At 52.2% G+C, this 24,601-nt stretch overlaps 3 protein-coding genes across 6 annotated transcripts in view; all 3 read left to right on the forward strand.

The window, feature by feature from the left end:
* Nucleotides 1–8,314, forward strand: part of ANPEP (alanyl aminopeptidase, membrane) — a 40,743-nt gene extending 32,429 nt beyond the window's left edge. For all 4 annotated transcript variants that reach the window (XM_058156715.1, XM_058156714.1, XM_058156713.1 and 1 more), the window contains 8 exons: nt 161–216; nt 515–662; nt 802–893; nt 1,009–1,119; nt 4,590–4,757; nt 7,233–7,373; nt 7,451–7,532; nt 7,964–8,314. In XM_058156715.1, coding sequence (XP_058012698.1) covers nt 161–216; nt 515–662; nt 802–893; nt 1,009–1,119; nt 4,590–4,757; nt 7,233–7,373; nt 7,451–7,532; nt 7,964–8,113 — 948 coding nt within the window. In that variant the 3' untranslated portion in view covers nt 8,114–8,314. The remainder of the gene's footprint in view (nt 1–160; nt 217–514; nt 663–801; nt 894–1,008; nt 1,120–4,589; nt 4,758–7,232; nt 7,374–7,450; nt 7,533–7,963) is intronic.
* Nucleotides 8,315–16,092: 7,778 nt separating this feature from the next.
* Nucleotides 16,093–17,398, forward strand: LOC131184745 (mesoderm posterior protein 1-like; the record flags this gene model as incomplete). The annotated part of the gene is made up of 2 exons (XM_058156450.1): nt 16,093–16,713; nt 16,822–17,398. Coding segments are annotated over 2 exons (690 nt in total), but the record flags the coding sequence as incomplete, so codon positions are not given.
* Nucleotides 17,399–18,388: 990 nt separating this feature from the next.
* LOC131184746 (gonadotropin-releasing hormone II receptor-like) lies at nt 18,389–20,537 on the forward strand. The gene is made up of 3 exons (XM_058156451.1): nt 18,389–18,880; nt 19,039–19,246; nt 19,945–20,537. The coding sequence occupies exons 1-3, from the start codon at nt 18,389–18,391 to the stop codon at nt 20,535–20,537; spliced, it is 1,293 nt and encodes a 430-aa protein (XP_058012434.1).
* Nucleotides 20,538–24,601: the final 4,064 nt, after the last annotated feature.

Below are 24,601 nucleotides of genomic sequence, written 5' to 3' on the forward strand. Positions count from 1 at the left end.
CACCTGACGGCCTCCCAGTGGAGGAAGCACTCTGCCGACACAACCGACACAACCGGCAATGGTCTCGAGGCAGGATGTGAGCTTCCAGGATCCTCCTCTTGCCCACCGCCTGATTTGGCCAACTCTCTTTCCTTTCTCTGACTGCTCTGTTCTTTTGCAGAAGATCCCCATTCTAAATCGTGCTCAGATCATCGATGATGCCTTCAACCTGGCTAGGTGAGAATCCCTTTATCTCCCCCTGCTGCTGGGGAGCAGAATTGCAATCAGATTGCCTTCTGAGTCTATTGAACCTCCAAGGATTTTTCGTCCTCACTCCGCCTAAGGGATCCCCCTGGGCTGAAATGCTGCCATCTGATAGGGGGGCATTCCAGGACAGGACTGACAGGGCCCCCCACTTTGGGAGGCTGCTGCACCCACCCAGGGGCGCCTCTTCCACCACATGGCCCTCTTTTGGGCTAAGCATTGAGGCAGAGCGGAGGCCAGCTCCACAGCCAGCCCTCTGCTGCTCTTTCAGAGCCAAGCACGTGGGCAGCGACCTTGCCCTGAATACCACCCGCTACCTGGCCCAGGAGAGGGAGTACCTTCCTTGGGACACGGCCCTGGACAACCTGGACTACTTCCGCCTCATGTTTGATCGCAGCGAAGTCTACGGGCCGATGCAGGTGTGAGCTCCAGCCAGTCTCGGCCCTTCGGCTCCTCCCTCTCTTCCCTTCCAACAGAGGGGATCCTGGGGTGGGAGTGGGGGTGAAAGGGCTGCTCTCCAGCTTCGGTCCTAGTCAGATTTTACTCTCCCTGTTGCAGAAATACATCCGGAAGCAGGTCACCCCCTTGTTTGACCACTTTCAGAACCTCACTCTCAACTGGACCCAAATCCCAGATGGCTTGATGAATCAGTGAGTCTCCATGGATGAGGAGGAAGTGGGGGGGGGCTTGTTGTGCATGGCAGGAGAAAAGGGGAGGGGGTCACTGCCCTTGAATTCATATCCTGGCCTTCTCTCCCTCTTTCAGGTATAACCAGATCCTGGCCATCCGCACTGCCTGCTCCAATGGAGTCCCTGAGTGCAAAGAGCTGGCCTCCTCCTGGTTTAAGGCCTGGAAAGACAACCCCAGCGTCAACAGGTGAGAGAGTGTCTGGCCCTGGGAGTTGGGGGGGGAAGCCTAGTGCGGGGGTGGGTGGGAGTGGAGCTGCTTTCTGGGCAGGCCATCCTCTTCTCTGCAAGGCCAGTCCCTCCTGCTCAGTCTCGGGGAGGCAGTGGCCTTTAACCACTCTTCACTCCCTGGGCTTGCCCAGGTCCCAAAGAGGGGCAGCTCTACGAGGGACCCTGTGCTTCTGCACACCTCTTCTTTTCAGATGCTGGGCCAGAGCAGAGGCCCCTGCCCTGCTCTTAGGGCTTAGCCTCCCGCCTCTTTGCTGAAGAGCCACCAGGCCCATTGTGTCCTCTGCCTTTACTGGGAACGCTCAGGGATCCCCGGATTCAGCAGACAAATAAGTGGGAGGGTCTGTCTGCTAAAGAAGGCGGCCCACTAAATCCAGGTGGAATTTCATGTGTGCATCTTTCATGCACAAATAAAAGGAAGCAGTGATTTAGAGCAGGGATCTCCAACCTTAGCAACTTTAAAGTTTGTGGATTTCAACTCTGGGAGTTGAAGTCCACAAGCCTTAAAGTTACTAAAGTTTAGCGACTCCTGATTTAGCGGCTCCTCCTGTCAGCCCCATGGATGTCCCCATCCCCAATAACATGTCCCTGCCCACCCAGCTGCCTTGACAGAAAGAAGGCCAGGTGAGGGATGTTCTCCCATCAGCCTGGGGCCTGAGGGGTGGATTTCTGAGAGGGCAGCGATGCCCCAGCATGACGGCAACCCCCTGCAAAGGGGGCTGGGCATCCAAAATACTGCAATGGTTGCCACTCAGCACTCCCATCGCCCGATGCCTGCCTCTCTGGGGCTGTTGGTCTGCGAGGGGTTCCAATCTGACGCCCTCCCCATTCTTTTCCCCCAGCCCAGGTGGCATTTGTCGGGGCTCCTTGGAGGTTGGGACGGCTGCTTGGAGGAGTAGGAGGCAGGGCCAGGGAGGGGCTTTCCACAGGGAGCGGTGCAGAAAAAGGTGTCAGGAGAAGAGATGGGTCAGGTTTTTCAAGCTCTGTTTTCCTGGGCCAGAGAGCAGCCCCCCCCTCCACATCCGGGACAGAAAATACCCTCTTTGGGGTTTGCAGAGTCACTCCCTCCCCCACCTGAGGAAAGTTCGTTCTCTTGGTAGCCAAAGTCAGGAAGGCGGAGAGCCCCGTGGTCAGATGGGGTGGGGTGGAGTGGGGGGGGTGGCAGGCGAAAGCAGACCCTGAAGGCCTGCACAGGAGATTTCCTTCCATCGCTTCCTGGGTCATCTTTGTTTAGCAGTAGGTTGGCCCTTGGATGGAGGCACCACTGTGAAATCTCTCCCCAATCAAGGCTTAAGTGGGACATATTTGAGCTCAGGCAAGGGGGTTTTATGGGTGAACCCCAAAATGTCCAGCTAGCCTTTGTCCAAAGTCCATCCAAAGTCCACTTGACCAAATTCTTGGAAGTCAAGGGATTTCTATATTCACAATAAAACATTTGGTTGTCCTCACATTTTGCACTGCACTCAGAGGACCGAGCCTAACAACTTTCATATTTAGTTATTTATTCATTACACACACACACACACACACACACACACACACACACACACACACACACAGGTCTTTGGTTCCACCATCAGAAAACAAACAAATATATATATACATATATACATATATACATAAGCACGAAGCTGAAGCCTGAAGATGACGAATGAGACTTCGTCGAAACGTCGCCAAGACACTTCCAATTTTACGCGGGAGAAAACCCGAATAACCAAAGATCTACATACAAACACCTGTGAAAACCTCAGAAAACATATATACCGTATATACTCGAGTATAAGCCGAGTTTTTCAGCACGTTTTTTGTGCTGAAAAACTTCCCCTCGGCTTATACTCGGGTCTATACGGCTTATACTGAGTCCCCAGTTTACCCCAGTTTTGGGGTAAAATTGGGGACCTCGGCTTATACTCGAGTATATACGGCTTATACTGAGTTTTTTTCTTTCTTTTTCACATTTTACCGGACGGAAGCCCTGCCGGTGCAGTGAGAGGGCGGGCGGGGAGCCGCCAGCCTTCTCAGCTGAGGAGGAGGGTTTCAACCGTAGGTGCCTCATTTCCACCCTCGGCTTATACTGAGTCCCCAGTTTACCCCAGTTTTGGGGGAAAAATGGGGGACCTCGGCTTATACTCGGATCGGCTTATATTCGAGTATATACGGTATATATATATATATATATATATATATATATATATATATATATATATATATATATATATATATATGTATATTTATACATATACATATATATTTGTTTTCTGAGGTTTTCACGAGTGTTTGTATGTAGGTCTTTAGTTATTCAGGTTTTCTCCCGCGTAAAATTGGAAGTGTCTTGGCAATGTTTCGATGAAGTCTCATTCATCATCTTCAGGTTGTATCAGTCAGCTTCTAGAGCAATGTGTGATCGCAGCTGTTTCTTCCTTTTAACTGCTAGTGGGGGTTTGAACTGATTGGTTGGGGGTTTGGCTGTGCTCTGATTGGATGGGGGGGGTGTTCTGTTTGGAGGGGGGGCTTGGTTGTGTTCAGGTTAGTCTGAGTTGCACGGGAATTTGAGTTGCAGCAATGCAGCTCACCAACTCAAATCCCCGTGTAACTCAGACTAACCTGAACACAACCAAGCCCCCAAACAGAACATACCATCCAATCAGAGCACAGCCAAACCCCAACCAATCAGTTCAAACCCCACTAGCAAACCCCCACTAGCAGTTCAAACCCCCACTAGCAGTTAAAAGGAAGAAAAGCTGTGATCACACATTGCTCCTAGAAGCACGAAGCTGATAACACCAGCCTGAAGATGATGAATGAAGCTTCGTCCTCCCAAAAGGGATTCTGGGCAGCACACAAGGGAAGAAAATGCCACTTAAATACCAATACCAGGAAAGCATCACTCCTGGGCTACGGCTGAGCTGAAGATGGGAGTTTTTAATTTCCAGGATGGTGTGGATTTGGGATGGGCAAAAAAAAATGGCCTCCCCTCCCAGCAAATCCTCCCTCCCTCCCTCCCTCCCTCCCTCCCCTGCTTTTGCAAGGAGGACAAACTGATCTTGAAAGGCATCGGCCACAGAGTTTTCTTGGTTAGGAGGACAGTCACACACACACACACACATACACACCTGTCCAGCAAACTGCTTTTGGCAATGCAGAGGGCTTTTCTGAGTAGGGCACTTTTAGCCTCTGGTACAGCTGCTTCTCTCTCTGCTGGTTCTTTTAGACCAAAAGAATAGTCCTCGGCTGCAGCCATCTTGGGGGCGGGTAATGGCAGGGATCCATACATCCTGCCCATTACGCAAAACCTCACCCCATTTTCCCCAGACAGCACTTTAGACCTGCTGGACCTCATTCCTAGTTAAAACTCTTCCTTCACCTGCTCCAGTTTCTCCCGTCTTCCCCCACTCTGCCCGTGGAGCCTCTCAGTGATGGTCTCACTTTCAGGATCCCGCCCAATCTGCGCTCCGCCATCTACTGCAGCGCCATCAGCACAGGCGGCCTGGAGGCCTGGGACTTTGCCTGGAAGATGTTTCAGCAGGCCCAGGTGATCTCAGAGGCTGACAAGCTGCGCGGGGCCCTGACCTGCAGCCAGACCCCCTGGATCCTTCAGAGGTGAGCTGATCTCTGCCCAGGGCAGTGGGGTGGCAGCTCACGGGGCTTCATCCGATGGCCAGAGACGAGTGGGGAGATAGCACTGCACAGTTCAGGCATCCCACAGACGACCCCGGCTCTCATATAAACTTATATAATGCCACCAGAAAGGATAGCAAAAATGTTTGCCGAGATCATATCATATGTGGTGGACATGTATAGAAGCAAAAAAAATTGGTTTAGAATGCAGACATGGTTAAAGGAAATGTTACAAAAATTTATAGAATTTAAGCCAGAGCTTTTCTTTCTTTCTTTTTTTCATAAAAAAGTTTTATTTTTACAATCATATCAAACAGCTCATCCAATGTACAGTTATATACAATTAGTTGGTCCAGTCACCACCACCCTTTTTAACACTCTTCCACCTTCTTCTACTTTCCAGACCTTCCTCTCCTTCTCTTATCTACATCCTCTCCTCTTTCCACCCTATACCTTCCTTCTCCCTCTTCTACCCCTCTTCCTTCCTCTTCTCCTCTTTCCTACCTCCTACTCTCTCCTCTTTTCTCCCTCCCCACCGTTCTAAAATGGTAACTGGGCAGACCCGACCCTACATTAATTATATTTATACATCTTCAATAATCCCTGTACAATTACCATCACTCCATCCTCTACCTCAACCCCCAATTCCCTCCCCTTACCCCCACCCCCACCCCGACTTCCCAGAACAAAATGCAGGGTATCAAAACTAACAATCATAATCCAAAATAATTCCTAAATTATAATCTCTAGTCACTCCACACATAATCACACTCTCAATTCCCCTCTCCTTCAGAAATATATCTAATACAAAATATTTCCTAAATTTACTCATATGCTATTCGATATTTTTTTATCTGATACTTATTTTGAATATAATCAATCCACATTTTCCATTCTAAAATATATTTTTCTTGTGTATAGTCTTTCAAGTAAGCAGAAATTTTGCCATTTCTGCCAGATTTGATACTTTGAGTGTCCATTCTTCAATTGTAGGTAATTCTTCTTTCTTCCAATATTGAGCAATCAAAAGTCTCGCGGCTGTTATTAAGTTCAAAATCAATTTAGTCTCTATAGCTGTACAATCCATAATTATTCCTAGTAGAAAGAACTGTGGAGTAAACTTAATCTTCTTTTTCAAAATATTCTGCATGATCCACCATACTTTAATCCAAAATGCTTTAACTTTTTACAAGTCCACCATATATGGTAATAAGTGGCATCTTCACAATCGCATCTCCAACATTTAGCCTGTACATTAGGATACATACATGACAACTTTTTGGGGTCTAAATGCCATCTATAAAACATCTTATAAAAATTTTCTCTCATATTTTGCGCTTGTGTAAATTTAACATTCCTCACCCAAATTCTTTCCCAAGTTTCCAACATTATTGATTGCTGAAAATTTTGTGCCCACTTAATCATACAATCCTTAACCAGTTCAGTCTCTGAGTCTATTTCTACTAATACATTATACAACCTCTTAATATGCTGTTGGCCTTGATCTCTCATTTGTTTTAACAAATTATCCTGAGTTTGCTTAATACCTATTTTTTTATCTAATTTCCATCTAGCTTGTAATTGTCCATATTGAAACCATGTATAATTTTTTCCTTCTTTCCCCCATCTTTTCTCTGGATTTTAATTGTAATTCCCCCTTTTCCATACAAAGGAGTTCTTTATAGGTAAAGAGATCATATCACATGTGGTGGACATGTATAGAAGCAAAAAAATATTGGTTTAGAATGCAGACATGGTTAAAGGAAATGTTACAAAAATTTATAGAATTTAAGCCAGAGCTTTTCTTATTGAGTATTTTGTCAGAGAGATATAGTAAAAAATAATATATTTAATTATACATGTCATAACAGCAGCAAGAATTGTATTTGCGCAAAATTGGAAGATGGAGAGAATCCCGTTAGAAGGTGAAGTAAGAAGGCTTCAGGGAAGAAAAACGGGGTGTGGGGGGGTTTCATTTTTGAGAGAGAGCGAAAGGAGGCAGTGAAGGAAGGAGGAGAGGAAGGAAGGAATACAAACCTGGCACTAGAGGCAGCTTCAGAGGACAATCCAGGGTTGGAAGGGACCTGGAGGTCATCTAGTCCAATCCTGCTCCAGCAGGACGTTGCTAGTGAGTTTCTGTCTTATGATCCCCAGTCACATAGCCACGCCCACAGAACCGGTAGCAAAAAAAAATTAGATTTCACCCTGGAACAGCTGCCCAGCAGCGGTAGAGTCTCCCTTTGGAGGTGGGCCTTTTACATCTCTGGAGGATTTTGGGAAGAGGCTGGGCAGCCACCTCTCAGGGATGTTCTTCCTGCATCGAGCAGGCGGTTGGGTCAGAAGATCCTTGTGGCCCTGTCCAGCCGTACAATTGTACAATTGCATGAAAAGAAGGAAGCCTCGACTGCAGCTGTTTGAGGAGGGGGCTAGCTGGATCTACCCATTTATCCCTCGCAGGTACCTTCAGTATACCCTGGACTCCACCTTGATCCGCCGCCAGGATGCCACGTCCACCATCAACGGCATTGCCAGCAATGTGGTGGGGCAGCCTCTGGCCTGGGATTTTGTGCGCATGAACTGGAGGACCCTCTTCCAGCAGTGAGTGTGAACCCCCACCCCCACCCCGGGCTGGGTGACGGGAGACCAGCCACTCATCTGCCCATCTTCCGGTCTAGGTTTGGGGGAAGCTCCTTCTCTTTCTCCAGCCTCATCCAGTCGGTGACCCAGAGATTTGCATCTCCATTTGAACTTCAACAGGTGAGGCTGCTTGGGGTTTGTGGAGGGCTTAGGGGGGTGGCCGGCTTTGCAAAGAGTGACGGCCACCTTTTAGGAACAGCCAAGTCCTCGTTTTATGTATCTGCCCAGTGAAGAAAGCACTGGAGGCCAGAGAACCAGGCCAAGGCATCTGCTAAAGGTGCTGCTGCCTTCCTGGCATCGGACCAGCTCTTTTTATCTTGCTAGGGGTTTTCAAAATGGTTGCTGGGTGAGTTATTTAGCCTCTTCCCAGAAGCACTTCTTCCTGTTGGATCCTAGTGCAGAGGGGAGATCTGAAGGAAGGGGGCCGGCGGAGAGTCCCTTGGAACACTTGGGTGGGGGGAACCCAGGTCTGATCAGAAAATCTGTGAGCCAGCAAGCAGGGACGCTTAGGAAAAATGCTTCTTCCTTCTCTCTCTCTGACTGGCCGACAGCTGGAGCAGTTCAAGGCAGACAATGCGGATGTGGGCTTCGGCTCTGCCACCCGGGCGCTGGAGCAGGCCTTGGAGAGAACGAAGGCCAACATCAAGTGGGTGGCAGAGAACCAGCCGCTTGTCCTGCAGTGGTTCAAGGACAGCTTGTAGGGGGACTCGGCAGTGCTGCTGCAGGGCAGAGGTTCCGGCCAGAGGGGCAACGTCCGGGATGTTGCATTGGGCTCAGTGACTCTCCCTCTGGGCACCTGAGGGCAAAGGAGCAGGTGGGCTGGGACTCTCTCTGACCACGGCAATGCCCCTCTATAATTTTGTAACTCCAACACTGTAAATTAAAGTCTCTCTTGAATGGAATGTGCAGATTACTGCTGGGGAAAGGGAAGATATTGTAGGGCCATGCGGGGTGTGACCTGATGCCAAGGCAGATTTTGTGATGCAATGCCAGCCATCTTGACGCAGCACTCTATGCCTGTAGAGGGTATTAACAATGGAGAAAGGGTTGGGCACATGATTCCTGCATCAGCATCCTTTGGGCAACATGTCCTTGGCAAGGCTGCTCAAGGAGCGCCCGTCTCGACAGGGACGAGAAAGGGTCTGGAGGCTGACCCGTATGAGGGATGGCTAAGGGAACAAGATACATCTAGTTTATCAAACAGGAGGTTTAGGTTCAATAACAGTCTTCCAGGACTTGAAGGGCTGTCACAGAGAAGGCCTTGGCTTATTCTCTAAAGCACCTGAAGGCAGGACAAGAAGTAATGGATGTAAGCTTAACAAAGAAAGATCCTACCTAGAAGTATAGAGGAATTTCCTGACAGAGAGAATAATGAATCATTGGAACAGCTTGTCATCGGGAGTTATGGGGTGTTCCATTGTAGGAAGTTTTCAAGGAAAGATTGGACAATTTCTCCAGGATGATATTCCTGCCTTGGCCAGACAATTGGACTAGAAAACCTCCAAGGTCCCTTCCAGCCCTATTGTATTGTTCTGTTCTGTTTGGTCCTTCTTAATCAGCCATGCCTTTTGATCATTCTTGTTGGTGAATGGAGAATCTCAGCTTTAGCTCTCCTAACAACTGTATGGATGGAATAACCAGGCTTTCTACCCCCCCCCCACATTCCTTCAGTCATTTATTATCCCGTCTACCCCACCTTCCCAGAGCCCACCACCTGTAAGATCCAAAGCAGCCAGCTTCCACTTCTCTCGTGTCTCCAAACGTGTCTAGTCCTAACCAAGAACACCAGGGTTGCTACCTTTACGAAGAAGATTGATCCTGGCTGTGGGATGGACACTATGCTTAATTTCACATGCAGTAGAAGTCTCCAAATCCAAATTTCAGAGTGTGTTATCAAGAGCACTTTATATTAAGTGACTGATTATGAGCCATCAAGTCCTTTTCGATTCCTAACAATCACATAAAATTTTCTCAAAGACAATCAATCCCTGTTATGTCACGTCTCCCAGTTATTGCCACCAGAATGGAGTCTGCCCACCTTGCATCCTCTTCCCTTTCATCTTGAAATAGCACTTGAAGGTAGCACTGGTCACAGCTTACATCTTGGTAAGATACAAAAGTGTGAGATAGGCAATATCACCACCAGATGGATTTATAACTGGCTGACCAACTAGCCCTCAAATGGAACTACATCTACACGGAGGAAAGTATGCAGTAGGGTGTCCACAGGTTCTGTCTTAGGCTCTTCAGTATCTTCATAGATGACTTTGATGAGGGAATAGAAGGGGAACTCATCAAATGTGCAGCGGGAACAGATTACACTCCAGAAGATCGGATCAACATCCAAAAGGAACTTGACAGTCTTGAACAGTGGGTCCTGTATAATAAGATGCAGTTCAGTAGTGAGATACGTTAAGGTTCTTAGGTAGGACAAATCAAATGCATAGATATAGAATAGAAGGTACTTTGCTCAACAATCTGTCAGAGGAATTTTAGTATCCTAATAAATCACCCCATAAATATGAGACAGCAGCTGCCCAAAAAGTCAGTGCAATACTAGGCTGCATCAACAGATAGTGTCAAGATCACGAGAAGTGATAGTAGCACTTTATATTGCACTAGTGATGCCACACTTGGAATACTGCGTAGAGTTCTGGTCACGATACAAAAACAATCTTGGGAGTTTGACAAGTGTATAAAGAATTAAGAGAACAGAATAACAGAGTTGGAAGGAGCCTTGGAAGTCTTCAAGTCCAACCCTCTGCCCAAGCAGGAAATCCTATACTATTTCAGACTGTCAAGTCTCTTCTAAAACCTCCAGAGTTAAAGCCTCCACAACTTCTGAAGTTCTATTGATTCATTGTTCTCACTGACAGGAAACTTCTCCTTAGTTCTAGGTTAGTTCTTTCTTTGATTAGCTTCCATCCATTACTTCTTGTCTTGCCCTCAGGTACTTTGGAGTCTAGGGGAATTTGAGGGACTGCCCCCGTCATGTCACCCCCAGCCCTTCTTTTCAGTATACTAGACATCTCCAATTCCTACAACCGTTCTTTGTTTTAGCCTCCAGTCCCCTAATCATCTTTGTTGCTTTTGTCTCCACTCTAGAAAGTTTCGGGCTTTTTTGTTTAATACCATGGTGACAAACACTGAATGCAATATTCCAACTGTGGTCTTACCAAGGAAAGCAGCAAAGATGATTGATGAACAGTTGAGGGAGTTAGATATGTCTACCTATCAAAGATAAGGAATAGGGGAGTCATGTTAACTGTCTTCCAGTACTTGAGGGGCTGTCACGGAGAGGAGCTGATTGACTTATTCTCTAAAGCACGGGGTGGGGGGGGTGGGGGGGGAGAGGACAAGAAGTGAGAGGAAGCTGGTCAAGGAGCGATCCAACCTAGATGGAAAAAAATTCTGTCAGTGGGAACAATCAATGCAATGGCTTGCCTCCCAAAGTTGTGAGTGCTCCATCACTGAAGATTTTCAATAGACCGGATGACCATTTAATTGGCATAAAGCTCCTACTTTGAACAGGGGGATGGATTAGAAGACCTCTTGGGACCCTTCCAGCTCTATGTTTCCAAGTTGCTCTGCTGGGCTGAGAAAGTCAGTTTCTATTGGTCAATTCCTGTTTTCCAACTTGTTCCAAAGAACATCCAGCCCCTCACAACCTGAAAACGAGTGGAAGAATTTAGATTGGGATGAAGTTTGTGGAGGGGGGGGGCAGGTGCTGGAAATCCCCTCCCCCCCAGTGGGAACCTGGGGACAAGGGAACTACTTTAGCCACATGGGACATGAAGATGACTGTAGCACCTGAACCCCCAAAAAGGGAGAGGGCTCATCTAGTCCCTCCTGCCTGCTGATGCTCAGTCCCTGACCCACCAGGGCTGTCTCACTGGGCAGGCTCCGGCTGCAGCCCAGGAGGGTCACCAGTGCACCACCCCAAGTCAGAACACACAGCGCAACACCACAACCATTTCACTAGAAAGAACGCAAGCCTGCAGCAGCTGCTGGGGAAGCGCTGGCTAAGCAGACGCCCCAATTTTGGGAAGAAAAGGATAAAAACTGGACTCCAGCAACGGTTTCCGAAGAATTCGTGCTCAAGGAATACCCTATCTTTGTGTTATCTTTGACTAAATTTGTGATAGATGCAGAGTTTGGTCTCCTGAAGCTAACATGTTCCTCCAGCTGAATCTTCCATTATATTTATCATGTTGTTTGAATCTTTCTTCCATACAAAAAGCACAGCCTGTTCAGGATTTCACTTCATCTCTCAGTGTCTCACAAGCACAAACATTAAAATATCATGGCACAACTTTGTAAGAAAAACAGCAGACCCGCAGCCTTTATTAAACAAGCTCACGCAGGCAAGGCAAGGCAGGGCAGGGCAGGGCAGATGAGAGACGGGCAAGGCTCCCTCTTCAATGCTTGGCTCAGCATGGCTGGGAGAGGAGCAGCAGCTGCCCCAGGTGAGAAGGGGCACTCATGGATGTCCTTGGCAGAAGCAACAGCAGCTGCAGTCCACAAGACAACCACTTCATACCACCTTTTTTTCCTCCTGTTTTTGAACAACGTATGCATTGCTCTATGTGTTGCTCTTTTTTTGTTAGTTAAAAAAGCAATAAAATAAAAAGAGAAAGAGCAACCTTTGTTCTTGAGGCACCAGAAAAACAGCCCAATGGAAGTTTTGCAAGTCAATCTCCTTTCCTCCCACCTGAGGGCCTTGTTGTGCCTGGAACAGGAAGGCAGGTGCCTTGGCAGGTGGCAGCTCCAGGATTGGTTTTATCCGTTGAATCTTCTCTCAATGCCACCCAGGTCAAGAGGACCTCTGGAGAAGCTTTAGGTGACATACAGACATAAAGGGAGGGAGGAGGGCCCTGGAATCTGCTCTCCAGTTCTGGTTGCCCCATAAAGAAAGGTTGCCGAGGAACCGGAAAGGGCGCAGGGAAGAGCAACAATGGTGGTCAAGAGGTTGGAGGGTAGCTACGAATAGCAGTCACAGGAAGACGGGGAGATAGGAGAGTAGTTTTTCAGGGATGTCCCAGGAAGAAAGTGTGGATACATTCCCCACAGGAATGGGACAAGAAGCAAGAGGTGGAAGCTTTATAGAGGGAGGGCCAAACTTGAACTGTGGAGAAATTTCCTGGCTGTCAGAGCTACAAAGTCATGGAGAACCTGCCTCCTGGTGCTGTGGGAGGTTTTTAAGAAAAGACTGAGCAGCCATTTGTCCAGAATGGTTGCTGGGATTCCTGCCCTGGGAAGGAGGTTGGACTGGACCAAGGTCCCTACCAATTCTTATCCCAAAGGTGCTTTCTTCAAAAGGCAACTGGACCATGTTTTTTCCTTGAAAGAAAAAAGCACCCGACACAACCATGACCTGGATGACCAATAATCTCCATAGACATCGATACCAATTCTTATCATTCTTAGAAAGGCCATCTTCTCCACACATGCTCAGGAACTGCAGAGGTCAGTGGCCAGGCATGCGGGACCTGGAATGCCAGAGGTGGAGAAAGCAAATGTTTTACTGGATCTCTGACCTGGGTGCCTTCTGAGCTGCATGTGCTCCGCACCCTCTGTGTCTTTTTCTTCCTCAGCTTCAGGTTTTTGCAGTAGTGGTTCTTTAGGTCTGAGCAGGGGTGCCCTATCAGGGGTGCCCAGCAGAGGGGACCAAACAGCCCAGATGCTGCAGGGACTTGGGAGTCAAGAGCATCCCTTGGACATGGAAGGTGCCCCAAAGCATCTCTGCCTCTCCAGCAAATGCCATGGCCACCATTCTTCTGCAAGACAGCTGGATGCCCTCTAGCTCCTTGTGCCAGACTCTCCCCCCACCCCACAAGGCCTGAGGCTGCTTCAACTGTTCACTCTTCCAGTCATCTGGCAGGCAGTCTGTGGCTCCCACGAGGTCTAGCAGCTCTGAGAGGCAGTAAGGGGGGGACAGAGTGCCAGCCTTGGCTGCCCAGATGGGCAGGGAGCAGTGGAGTCCGGGCCTGGCAGCTGCCCTATGCAAATCCACCTGGCATGGCTAGAGTGGGTGGAGGCTGCATCTCCCCTGCAGCTGGGGGCTGAAAGGGGCCTGGCGGGGGGGGGGAGAAAATCCAAAGCAGCCTTGTCCCCCCTTGGAAGCTGAAAGTGCCTGATGCTGCCTCTGGTGATGGGAAGCAACCCCAAGCAGGGCTGGGCAAGGGGTCAAAGGCTCCCAGCCGAGGGCAGTGGGAAAGAGAGCCCCATTTGCAAAGGTGTGACTTTCACCACTCGGTGCCTTAATTGTCGTCACTCCGGCCTTGGGAAGTGTGCAGGCAGCAATTCACACAGCACTGAGGGCTGCTGATGCCCTGGCTGGCCTTTCTGGGATCAGCTTCCCTGGAGCAGTCCCTCCCGAGTTGCCCCCCAGGCCAGGTGGACTATGATGGATTCAGCATCCCTCCCTCTCTTTTACCCAGCAGCCAAAAATGCAACGTGGGAAACTGAAGAAAGGCCCTTCCCAATGGAGACCCTCTGGGAGGGACCTCTCCTCCCCTGCCCCCCCTCCTCCTGAGGCCCACGAGCCTTTGCCCCTCCAATTACCTGGCTGTGTGTGTGTGTCTTCTTGGCGCTGCCTTCCCAAGCCTTTATAATCGGGTTCTCCCACCATTCATCCCCTTCACAAGCCTTTTTTTCATTAACTCAGGGTGGTCTTTGATTAGTCCGACACTCACCAGAGATAAGAAAATGAGGACTGAATGTGGGGTTTTTCCCCCCTTAATAATTCTTTCTCCTTTCAACTTGTATCTTGCCTTAGTTGGCCTCTCTTTTACCAAGAGATTTTCTCTTTCATCTCTGTCCCTCATGTGAGAAATGGTCCCAAATGTGTCCCAGCACCTCAATGGAAGCCCCACAGATGTTTTCTGGGGGACCCAGGGATCATGGCAGCCACACACCTCCACCTGTCTCTTCCACTGGTCTCCCAGCTCTTCTAACCCTCTCCTGTTTGCCTGAACTCAGTCAGTGGTTCCTCAGCAAGGTCTGTAGGTGGCCTTGGTGTTTCGGCTCTCCTGGATCTCGCTCACTCGCAGCCCTGAATCTGCTCTCCTCTTTCCCCCTCGTTTTCTGCCCTCTTCTTTGACCTGGTCAAGCTCTCTTGGCCAAACTCACTGCTCCAATTCTTTTGACTGCTTCAGGCAAGCATGCAATCCAGCCAGCCTCCTCCGCAGGGGGCCTGGGCCATGACTGCAAAGCCTTGCCTGTTCAGAGAGGATCCTTGCTTTCTCTGGTGTCCTACCAGATTCACCAAGAGTGAGCTGCTCCTCACGAAGAAAAGAAGGGGCCAGGACACCCTCTGACTCTTGCCACTATCATCCCACTGGGAATTCCTCTTCTCCGGTAGCTTCCTAATCCAGGTGACAAGGATGGCTTCCCATTCTCTCCCCCAGAATAAAATTCCATATCTCGGGAGTGCAAGGGTAGCCTCTTGGCCTCCGCACTCCCACCAAGGTTGCCCTGTTGCAGCCCTGCTCTCCCTGCGGTTCCAGGCCCACAACCAGGAAGGATGGGTCTTCTCACTGGTCCACCTCTTACTAATCTGAAGAGCTCAATGTGGAAGACCCTCAGTGGCGATTTCAGAAGCTGTGAGGAAGAGAAGAGGCTGCATTTCACTTTTCCTCCCCTTGCAGTGGCTGGGAAAGGTGTGGAGGGAAAGATTTCCCAGGGCCGGTAGTAAGAAAACCCCACCCTTGTCTAAACACTGAGTGCCCGGTCTGGAGACCCTATCTCAAGTCTGCAGTTCATGAGGCAGGCCAGGTGTGAAGAGGGCCGGTGGGCAGCAGCAGCCTCCAGGCAGCCCATGGGGTGGTCTTGCTTCCGTGGGCAGAGGGAGCACAAGCCTTATGCCCCCACCCCCCCAGGGCAGCAAGTCCTCCTGGGATTCTCCTGCGGAGACCACCTGCCTATCCGCCCTCACTGGAGCTGATCTCATCATCACCCCTCAGACATGGCAGCCCCTTCAAAGCCCGGGAGCTTCCCCCATAAGCCCAACCAGAGCGGGGGGGGGGATATCAGTGGGGTGAGGCCCCTTCAGAGTGGGGTGTCTCACACATTCAGCAGTGGGATCAGAAAGCCTCCGATCCCAGAGGGCAACCAGTGCCATTAATGGAGCTCTCTGGCCAATTGACCACCCAACTCTCAGCTAGCTCAGAGCTGCTGGTCACCGTTTCCTCTTATCTAATGCACCAAGGAAGAGGCCTCCATATTGGTTATTTTTACAACACACAGGGAGAAAACGGCACACCAGGCCAACCCCAGGCATTCTTCCACAACCCGACCCAGTTTTTATCCAGGCCCTTTCCAGGCGCCTGGAATCGGAGTAGCCCGGGGTCCCCTAAGTGGGATGGGGGCCCAAAGGCAAGGAGAGCCTCCGGCGTGAGAGCGGCCCCTCGGTTGGGGTGAGCAAGGGGGCTGCCGGGGCCCTTCAGGCAACGCTCCCGGGCCTGGCCAAGCCCCCCCCCGCAGAGCTCCCCAGGCGACCCCCACGACCCTCCGCGGTTTCCCACCGCCGGCAGAAAGCGCCCGGCCGCCCCCTCCCGCTTTGAGGTGCGAAGGCCCGGCCGAGGTGGCAACTTCACACCTGGCCGGCATAAAGCGCTCCCCACGCGGCCCGCCCCACACAAGCGCCCCCGCCATGGCCCGCAGCACCCGCGGCGGCTGCCCCTCGCCAGACCTCGGCCCCGCTTTCCCGCGGCGCTCCTGCTGCCTCTGCCCGGCCGAGGGCGGCCCGGGCTCCAGCAGCGCCTCGCCGGCCTCCTCCCCGGACTCCTGCGGCTCCTTGCCGGGCTCCCGGGCCTGGCGGGGGGCGGGCGGGCGGGCGCGGCTGGGCGGCGGGCAGCGGCAGAGCGCCAGCCAGCGCGAGAAGCTCCGCATGCGGCGCCTGGCCCAAGCCCTGCACGCGCTGCGCCGCTACCTGCCCGCCTCGGTGGCCCCGGCCGGGCAGAGCCTGACCAAGATCGAGACGCTGCGCCTCGCCATCCGCTACATCGGCCACCTCTCCGAGCTGCTCGGCCAGCAGACGCCGCCGCCGCCCCGCCTGCCCGCCCCGCCGCAGGCAGAGTTGTGGGGCGCCGCTCCCGCCCCGAGCTGCGGACAAGGCGGCCGAGCAGGCATCGCGCTGTTCCCGCCGGCGCCGCCGCCGCCGCCGCCCCGCCTGCCCGCCCCGCCGCAGGCAGAGTTGTGGAGCGCCGCTCCCGCCCCGAGCTGCGGACAAGGCGGCCGAGCAGGCATCGCGCTGTTCCCGCCGGAGCCGCCCGCCGCGCCCCCGTCGCCCGCCTGCCAGGTAGGTCCCCGGCCGGCCCGGCCTCTTCTGCCGCCGCCGCCGCCCCTCCTGCGGGGTCGCGGGTGGTGGCGCGGCGGGAGGCTCACCGGCTCCCGTCTCTCCCTGCAGAGTCTCCCCGACGAGCTGCTCGCCTTCCTGGAGGATTTCTTCCCGCTGGCGGCTCCCGGCCCGGACTGACCGCCGCCGCCGCCGGCCGGCCCCGCGCCAGCAGCAGAAGAGGCGGCCCACCCGCGCCGGACGGAGCGCCGCGTTCTCGGAGCCGACCTAGCAGCCCTCGCCAGCCGAGGGACCCCGCGGCCAAACGGCCTTCCGAGCAGGCGCCGAGCGGATAACGGGAAGCGGCGCCTCCTCCCCCGGCTGCGGCCGCCCGAGACCCGCTTCGGCTCCTCCGGCTCCATCGCGCTTGGTGGGGCGAGGACAGAAAACGGCCCCGGAACGGCCGGGCCGCCGGACGCGCCTCGAACCGTTGAGCAAACTCCGGACTCGGACTTTTCGGAGGCCGTGAGCAGCAGGCGCCCCCTGGTGGCGGTTTCTGCCCTGATGCCCGCGGGGCCCTTTCCGTTCATTGGTTCTCCCTGAAGCTTCTGGACTCTTTGTAATAATTACAGTCTTTTGCAATTCTGATGGTATTTATTATCATGGGGGAAAATGGGGTAGAAATGATTGGGTAAAATAAATGGTTTTTAATAATTTAGAGCTGACTGTAATGCTGTTTGCTTAGAAAACCTTTGACCCTCAAAAGCGAAGTACAAAACGAAACAAGAGAAAGGGTGGTGAGGAGGAGAGAGAGCCCCCTTCTCCGCCTTTGGCCACAAACAGCCACGCAAAGGCCGGATTAGGTGTTGCTGGAGCCCCCGGTTGCTAATGGTGGTTGTCAGGTCACTGGTGGGCTGTGAGCCCCTTTACCACAGCAGCAGCACAGGTGACCCAGAAGCTGCTCCAAAGGAGGACAATAAAGTGACCCCCAACCCAGATGGGTCTTCTGGGGAAGCCCCCCCCCCGCCCCGATAAACCCAGAGAAGAAAGGAGCCCGAGCCCAGTGGGGACTCTGCCCATTTCCTCAGGCCCCTCCAGGAAGAGGCTGCAGCCTTGCCATCCAACCCTCTGCTGCCCCATAGCCGCTCTCTTGCGGCAGGCTGAGTAAGAACTCCTTTCTTTAAATGACTTGGATCCTGACCCTGCTGGGTTCAAAAACATTTGCCTCTGTTTTAACTGTGTTTTGTAGCACAAGCCATTGGGCCCTTTTTCACACAAGCTGTTAGTTGCACAACATGCTGCTAAAGTGGGTTGGGGCAACATGTGAAAATCCTGATTTGGAATCACCTCTCCCCCCCCTCCCGCCACCCACTGCTGCACAAGAGCCACCTGGCTGCATTCTGGGGTGGGGCTGAGCAGATGTGACCCTGGGCAGAATTCAAGGGATGTCTGTCCAAGGGCGTCTCTCAGAGTGACCAGCCCTGACTGCCTGCAGGCCTCCTCAGGCTGCTTTCCCAGGGCTGGCGAGGCAGAGAGGAAGCCAGGCTCCAGCTCCGGGGCAGGTAGGCTGCTGAGACACTATGGAGGGCAACAGAGGAGGGGGAGGGGGCTGCTGGGGAGCTGCACTGGCTCCGACGATCCACCTTGCCTCCCTTTTCTCCCTCCCAGGGTCCAGGGAGACAGATTCATCTCCCTACCCATGGAGCACAACAGGAGCGGGCTGTGGGGAAGGGGCTCCTCTTTCAAAGGCCTGGAGGAGTCGGTGGTGCTGCCCGTCTTCTCGACTGCCGCTCAGGTCCGGGTGGGGCTCACCCTGCTGCTGTGTGTGATCTCGGCCACCTGCAACGTGGCCATGCTATGGACCGGCTGGACCAGGCCAGCAGCCAAGGGCTCCCACGCACGCCTGCTGCTGCACCTGGCAGTGGCGGACCTGCTAGTGGCCTTGGTGGTGATGCCACTAGATGCTGCCTGGAACATCACGCTGCAGTGGCAGGCCGGGGATGTGGCCTGCCGGCTTCTCATGTTCCTCAAGCTGTTGGCCATGTACGCCTCGGCCTTTGTCACCACTCTGATCAGCTTGGACTGCCAAGCGGCCATCTTGCAGCCCCTGGCCACTGCCCGGGCTTGGCGCAAGAACCAGATCTTGCTTTATGCGGCCTGGCTGATGAGCGCCAGTCTCTCCGCTCCTCAGGTACTTGACCCTGCTCATCCTGGCAAGGAAGCTTCCCCTCCCTGGGGTAGGGATCCGTGGCCTGGGGGGGTGGCTGGGGGGTGAGGGGGAGCTTGAACAACATCAGGCTCTGCTCCGAAACCTTTCTCTCCCCCCCAATTCCTGCATTGTCCCTGCAGTTGTTCCTGTTCCACACAGTCACCATCAGCTCCCCCCAGAACTTCACCCAGTGCACCACCCACGGCTCCTTTGCCCAGCACTGGCACGAGGTGGCTTACAACATGTTTGGCTTCCTGAGCCTTTTTCTGCTGCCGCTGCTGGTCATGAGTGCTTGCTACACCCGGCTGCTGCTGGAGATTTCAAGACACGTCGGCTCCTGCAACAGCTGTGAGTTTGGCCTGGTGGGGCTGGGAGTGAGCACAGTGGGGCAGCACAATTGCTTCCCTTCACCTGGGAGTTAATTCATGCCTTTTAAACTTGAATTGTTCTTCAATGTCCACATCTTCTGGAGATTTTGCATAGGGGTTTTTTAAACGAGTCTTTGAAAATACAATTGGGAAGCCAGATTCACTTTATAACCGTGTTACTAACTTAACAATTATGGCAAGAAAAGTTGTAAAATGGGACCAAATTCACTTAACAAATGTCTCGTTTAACAACAGAAATTTTGGGCTCGGTTGTGGTCGTAAGTTGAAGACTACCTGTGCTGTTATTCATTCAGCCACAGTTTTGTCTGAGGTTCGGGAAAAGCCTAAATCTGAATGGGATCCCAGAGGCCAAATAACGAAAATGAAAAAATTCCCCAAAGATGTCAGACTAATTTCATATCTTTGCCAAAGGAGCTTCATGCTTGACCCAAAGCAAAATTTGGGATTTTTTTCCTTAACAGAGGAAATTAACAGAAAAGGCATCCATTGGAAAAAAAAGTCTGTCCAATATGTTCGTTCTGGACAAACACAAAACAGAAACATTTTAGGAAAAACTGCACCAAAATCTGCATTAAGCAATGAATGTACCAGACCCATGAACTCTGGCCCTTGGGCCTCCAGCCACCCAGGCTGACCAGGCTTCCTTCTTTGTTTCAGGGTCTGCCCAAGAGATGCCCCTGCGCCGCTCGCGCAACCCCATCCCGAGGGCGCGTCTCCGCCTGCTGCACCTCAGCCTGGCCATCGTCGGCTCCTTCGTGCTCTGCTGGACCCCTTACTACTTGCTGGGCCTGTGGTACTGGTTCTGGCCAGCGGACATGGAGCGGGCAGTGAGCCCCTCGCTGGCACACATCCTCTTCCTCTTTGGTTTGCTCAATGCCTGCCTGGACCCCATCACCTACCGCCTCTTTGCTGGGGGCTGGCAGGGCGGGTGCTGCAGGGCAGCCGGGCGAGGGAAGCAGCTGCCCTCCCCCGTCACTGGCTCCTTCCAGGGCTCCGTGTCTTCTGCTCTCCCCCAGAGAGAGGGCAGGCTGCTCCTCTCTGACACAGCAGAGGTGGCCCTGGGCCCGGGCTCAAGGGCCCCCCCGAGGGCATCTGTGTGCCCAACTGGCAGCCCTTCCAGCCTCCTTCAGACCATAGAGCTGCCGGCTGCCTTGCCTGGGCCAGAGGAGGAAGGAGTTCCAGCAGGGACGCCACCACAGGCCCCTTGTCTGGGAAGGAGCCTGAGTGGCCGTGAGTTCGGCTCCTTCTGAGGCAGCTGGGAGGGGGCTTTCCAGCTGTTCCCGCCTGTTGCTTAAGCCATAAGGAGCTTCTGGCACATTCTGTCTAGGCTTGCTTTTATGGTGCTGTGGCTTGTTCAAGAAATGACGGCTCAACCCTCTTTCAGCCTCTTGCGCTCCTTGTGAAGCCTGGACTGAAGAGCTTCCCAACAGCAGTAATATGGAGTGGGGGTCTCTGCCCAGGCCTGTTTTGTTTCCCCTAGAGAGGCCGAGTCTCCTCTCAGGGAGGGAGGGGGGCACAGGTTTGCCTGTTCTTTGGCAGGAGGCAAGTGGGCAGCCATGCTCCCCTCTTGATCCTGGGCTTCCTGGGCATCGGCTGAGCCAGGAGCCTTTGGAGTGGTGAGGCTGACTTGCGCCCTGATGGGGGATGGTTGGCTGACCAGCTCCTGTCCCTGGGGGATTCTCCCGGTTTTCCCCACAACAAACTGGTGAGCACAACTGGCACAGCATCTCCCAGAGTTTCCAGGGATTTCAATCCAGGCGGCTTCAGTGGAAGAAGACATCCTGGAGAGGTGCCCAATGAGACAGTTTGGAGAGCAGCCCCTCCAAACAGCCACAGTGGAGGCCCCTCCAGGAGGCAGCTGGGGATTCTGGGTGTCAGAGTGCAGCGCTGCCCCCCAGTGGCCCCCAGGAGAAAATGCTCACGAGCTCCTGGTGGTGCCTAGAGGAAGCAGGCTCTGCTCCCAAGGTCTGCAGGGTGGGGGTGGGGGTTAGGATTAGGGTTAGAATTAGGAGGCTGGGCAGGAAGAGACCAGGGCCTGGTGGCTTTGGGGGAAAGGAGAAGATCCTGGCAGATTGCCTGACACTGGAAAACAGCAAGGAAAGTGACAGGGCTGCCGCCAGCCTCCACATTGGGCCTGAGAGCGGCAGCAGCAGTCCTGCAAAGAGGAACCATCCCCTGCTGGGAGCAGATCTGGGCTGCTCTTTTAAGGCAGACCCAGGCAAGAAAGCTAGGCTCTCATTGCAGCAGCCACAGGGACAGTCCCTTCTGCCTCCCTCCCTCTCTGCAGAGAGGTTCAATGGGACAACACGGCCCACTCACCGTGGGACAATTCCCTGTGGGACAATTTAAAAGTTCTATTTAATTATTTAAAATTAATAAAAAATATTTTAATTTTTGCTGTTCACATTTCATTCTCTCCCTCCTTTTGCATCCTTTCTTTAATTTCATTCTCTCCCACCTTTTGCATTCTTTAATGATTTTATTTCACCATTTCTTCAAAATATAGCTCTCATCCCCGCAGCAAGAGTTGTCCTGTGGCGAGTTGGCCATGGCATACTGTCAGAGACCCGTTTCTTGACTGGGCTCAGGCCCTCTTTTCTGACCACTGCAGTACTTGTGGCTCTTCCTGCTGACCACCAAGCCCTCCCCCCACCATCCCCAGCTCCACAGTCTTGGGGAGCAAGCCAACTGTCCTCACCCACAAAGCCTTTTTGGCAGAATTGGCACCAAACTGGCATTTGGAGAAGCTGGGGAGAGACAGCAGAAGGGCCTGGGGCTGCCAGGAGTCTCCCAGCATCCCAGAGTGATGCAGGAGGCTGGGATGAGGTCACACGCAGGAGCAGAGCCAATAGTTTTCAGCCTGTTTTGGGATGTTTGCAGGTCTGAAGGAGGGGAATGGGAGCAGAGGCATCCGGGCCAAAGCGATTCCTCTTCCCTCATTTGACACTCATATTCTTCCATGCTTTTTTCAGCATTCCCTTTTTGTATTTTGTGAAAATGTTAAGGGAAAAAAGTTCTCAGCTCTGTGCCAGAAACAAGAAGGAAGGAAGGAAGGAAGGAAGGAAGGAAGGAAGGAAGGAAGGAAAGAAAGAAAGAAAGAAAGAAAGAAAGAAAGAAAGAAAGAAAGAAAGAAAGAAAGAAAGAAAGAAAGAAAGAGGGAAGGAGGGTATAGCAACCTACTGCATGCTGGGAGCAAGCAGGGAGTCGGGCTGCATGTGGCCCACAGATGCTGCTTGCCCATCCCTGGCTGAGCTGATTGAAGCCCCCCAGGGTGGAGCAACATGAAGAGGGCCTTGCCACGCAGATGCCAAGCAAATGCTCCACTCCAAAGCAAGCAGGTGAAAGAAAAAAAAAATGTTCCTGCAATGCCAACCAGAAAGCGAGCCACCAAAGAGCCAGATTGGCAGCCCAGCGCTCCAGATGAGGCTCTGTCTTTCTTGGGGCCCAAACACTGCTTGGCTCAGGGCAAATGGGCACCCAGGCACCCAGCTTGGCTTTTTCACCCGGGCGGCTGAGGAGGCAGAGTGACCCAGAGCCAGCATACACAGAACCAGATTAGAATCCTAGAGATGAAGGGTGCCTGGAGGCCATCACAGCCGACTCCCTGCTCATCTGGAAGAGACAAAAATGTGCTGCTTCCATCTCTCTTAAAACCCAGAAGTCCAGCATGTCGTGGCCCTGTTGGAGCCTGGTTCCAAGCGGGAGGACGAGACGAAGCCAAGTCCGATGGAGGAGGATGTGCAGCCTCGCTGGCCCCGGAGGAGACAGTCCCGGGCCCCTCAGGACAGAGAGAGGGCGCAGGACGACCGAGCGAGGGGGGAGGAGAGGAAAAGAGTCGGCCATGGAGTAGAGGAGTGACGGAGCTTCCCCCACCCGACTCTCCAGCCCAGGATCTCCAGAAGGGAGAAGGGAGAGGAGGCGGGATCAGTGCCGGGCAAACACGGGGGGTGGGGGGGCACCCACCCATTGTCACAAGGCTCACCTGGGGAATAAGAAAGGGGGGGGCGTTTGTTGGGAACAAGCGTTGCCTTTTTCCAGCCACACTTGCAGTTACTGATATCTTGCCCCTTTGCCTAGCCTTGTTTTGCCTGGGTTGCCTAGCTTGGTTGTGGGCAAGTACTCAGTGGCACAGCTCTGCTTTCAGTTGTGCTGCAGCCCCAGCGACCCCTCCCTCCATGTGACAAAGACTCCCTGAACCAAGTTCCCTGAACTCTGGCTGCTCTTCTGGACTAGGGGGGGCTGGGGGGGTGTTTGGAGCAATAAAAGGGAGTCAAGCCTTCACTCTGGCTGTGTTGCTTTTGTGCCCAGCCCTGGGTCATCACACAGCACCTCATGGTCTGATGCTGCCCCTCCTTCCACACGGTTCCTTCTTCTCATGTTGTTGTCCTGCCATTAAATGAATTGAAGCTGGAGGGGAGAAGAGAGTCGGCTCTTGCCTAAGAGGTCAGGAGAGTTTGGCACCCGCCAAGAGCTGGGAAAGGAAAAGTGCGTCTCTTCCTGGCATCAAGTCAAGACAGGCCCAATCCAGATGCGGGCACAGAATCTAGCAGGAGGAAAAGCGACGCTGCTTTCAGTATTTAGAGGGCCAGTTTGGTGTTAAGGCACTAGGTTAGAAACCAGGAAACTGTGAGTTCTAGTCCTGCCTTAGGCATGGAAGTTGACTGGGTGACTTTGTACCAGTCCTTGTCTTTCAGCCAGCCCACCTCTCAGGGTTGTTGTTCTGGCAAAAAATAGGAGGAGGAAAGAAGAATTAGGTATGTTTGCTGCCTTGAGTTACTTATAAAGTAAAAGAGGTGGGGTACAAATCAAATCAATAAATATAAATAAAGGCATAGAATAACAGGGTTTAACACAGCAGCAAAAGATCAATTACTCAGTAATTCACTTGACAAAGAATAGGGAGGATTTGTTTTAAAATAATTACAGAGCTGAAAAGATGTGACAGTGGATAGAAAAAATGTATTTATTTTATTTTTATTTTATTTTATTTTATTAAATTTCTATACCGCCCTTCTCCCGAAGGACTCAGGGCGGTGTACAGCCAAAATAAAACACAGAATATATACAATTAAAAGAATTTAAAAAGAACTATTACTATGTGGCCGATTATTAAAACATTTAAAAATTTAAAATATTATTAAAACCCCAATTTAAAACAGCTATTTATGCCAGTCCTGCTTGAATGAATAAATATGTTTTAAGCTCACGACGAAAGGTCCGAAGATCAGGCACTTGACGTAAGCCAGGGGGGAGTTGTTTTGGTTAGGAAAAATTGCAGCCTTTAAAACAAACACTCTTCCAATACTTATTTTTT

The sequence above is a fragment of the Ahaetulla prasina genome, chromosome 13, assembly GCF_028640845.1.
Source record: "Ahaetulla prasina isolate Xishuangbanna chromosome 13, ASM2864084v1, whole genome shotgun sequence".
NCBI lineage: Eukaryota > Metazoa > Chordata > Lepidosauria > Squamata > Colubridae > Ahaetulla > Ahaetulla prasina.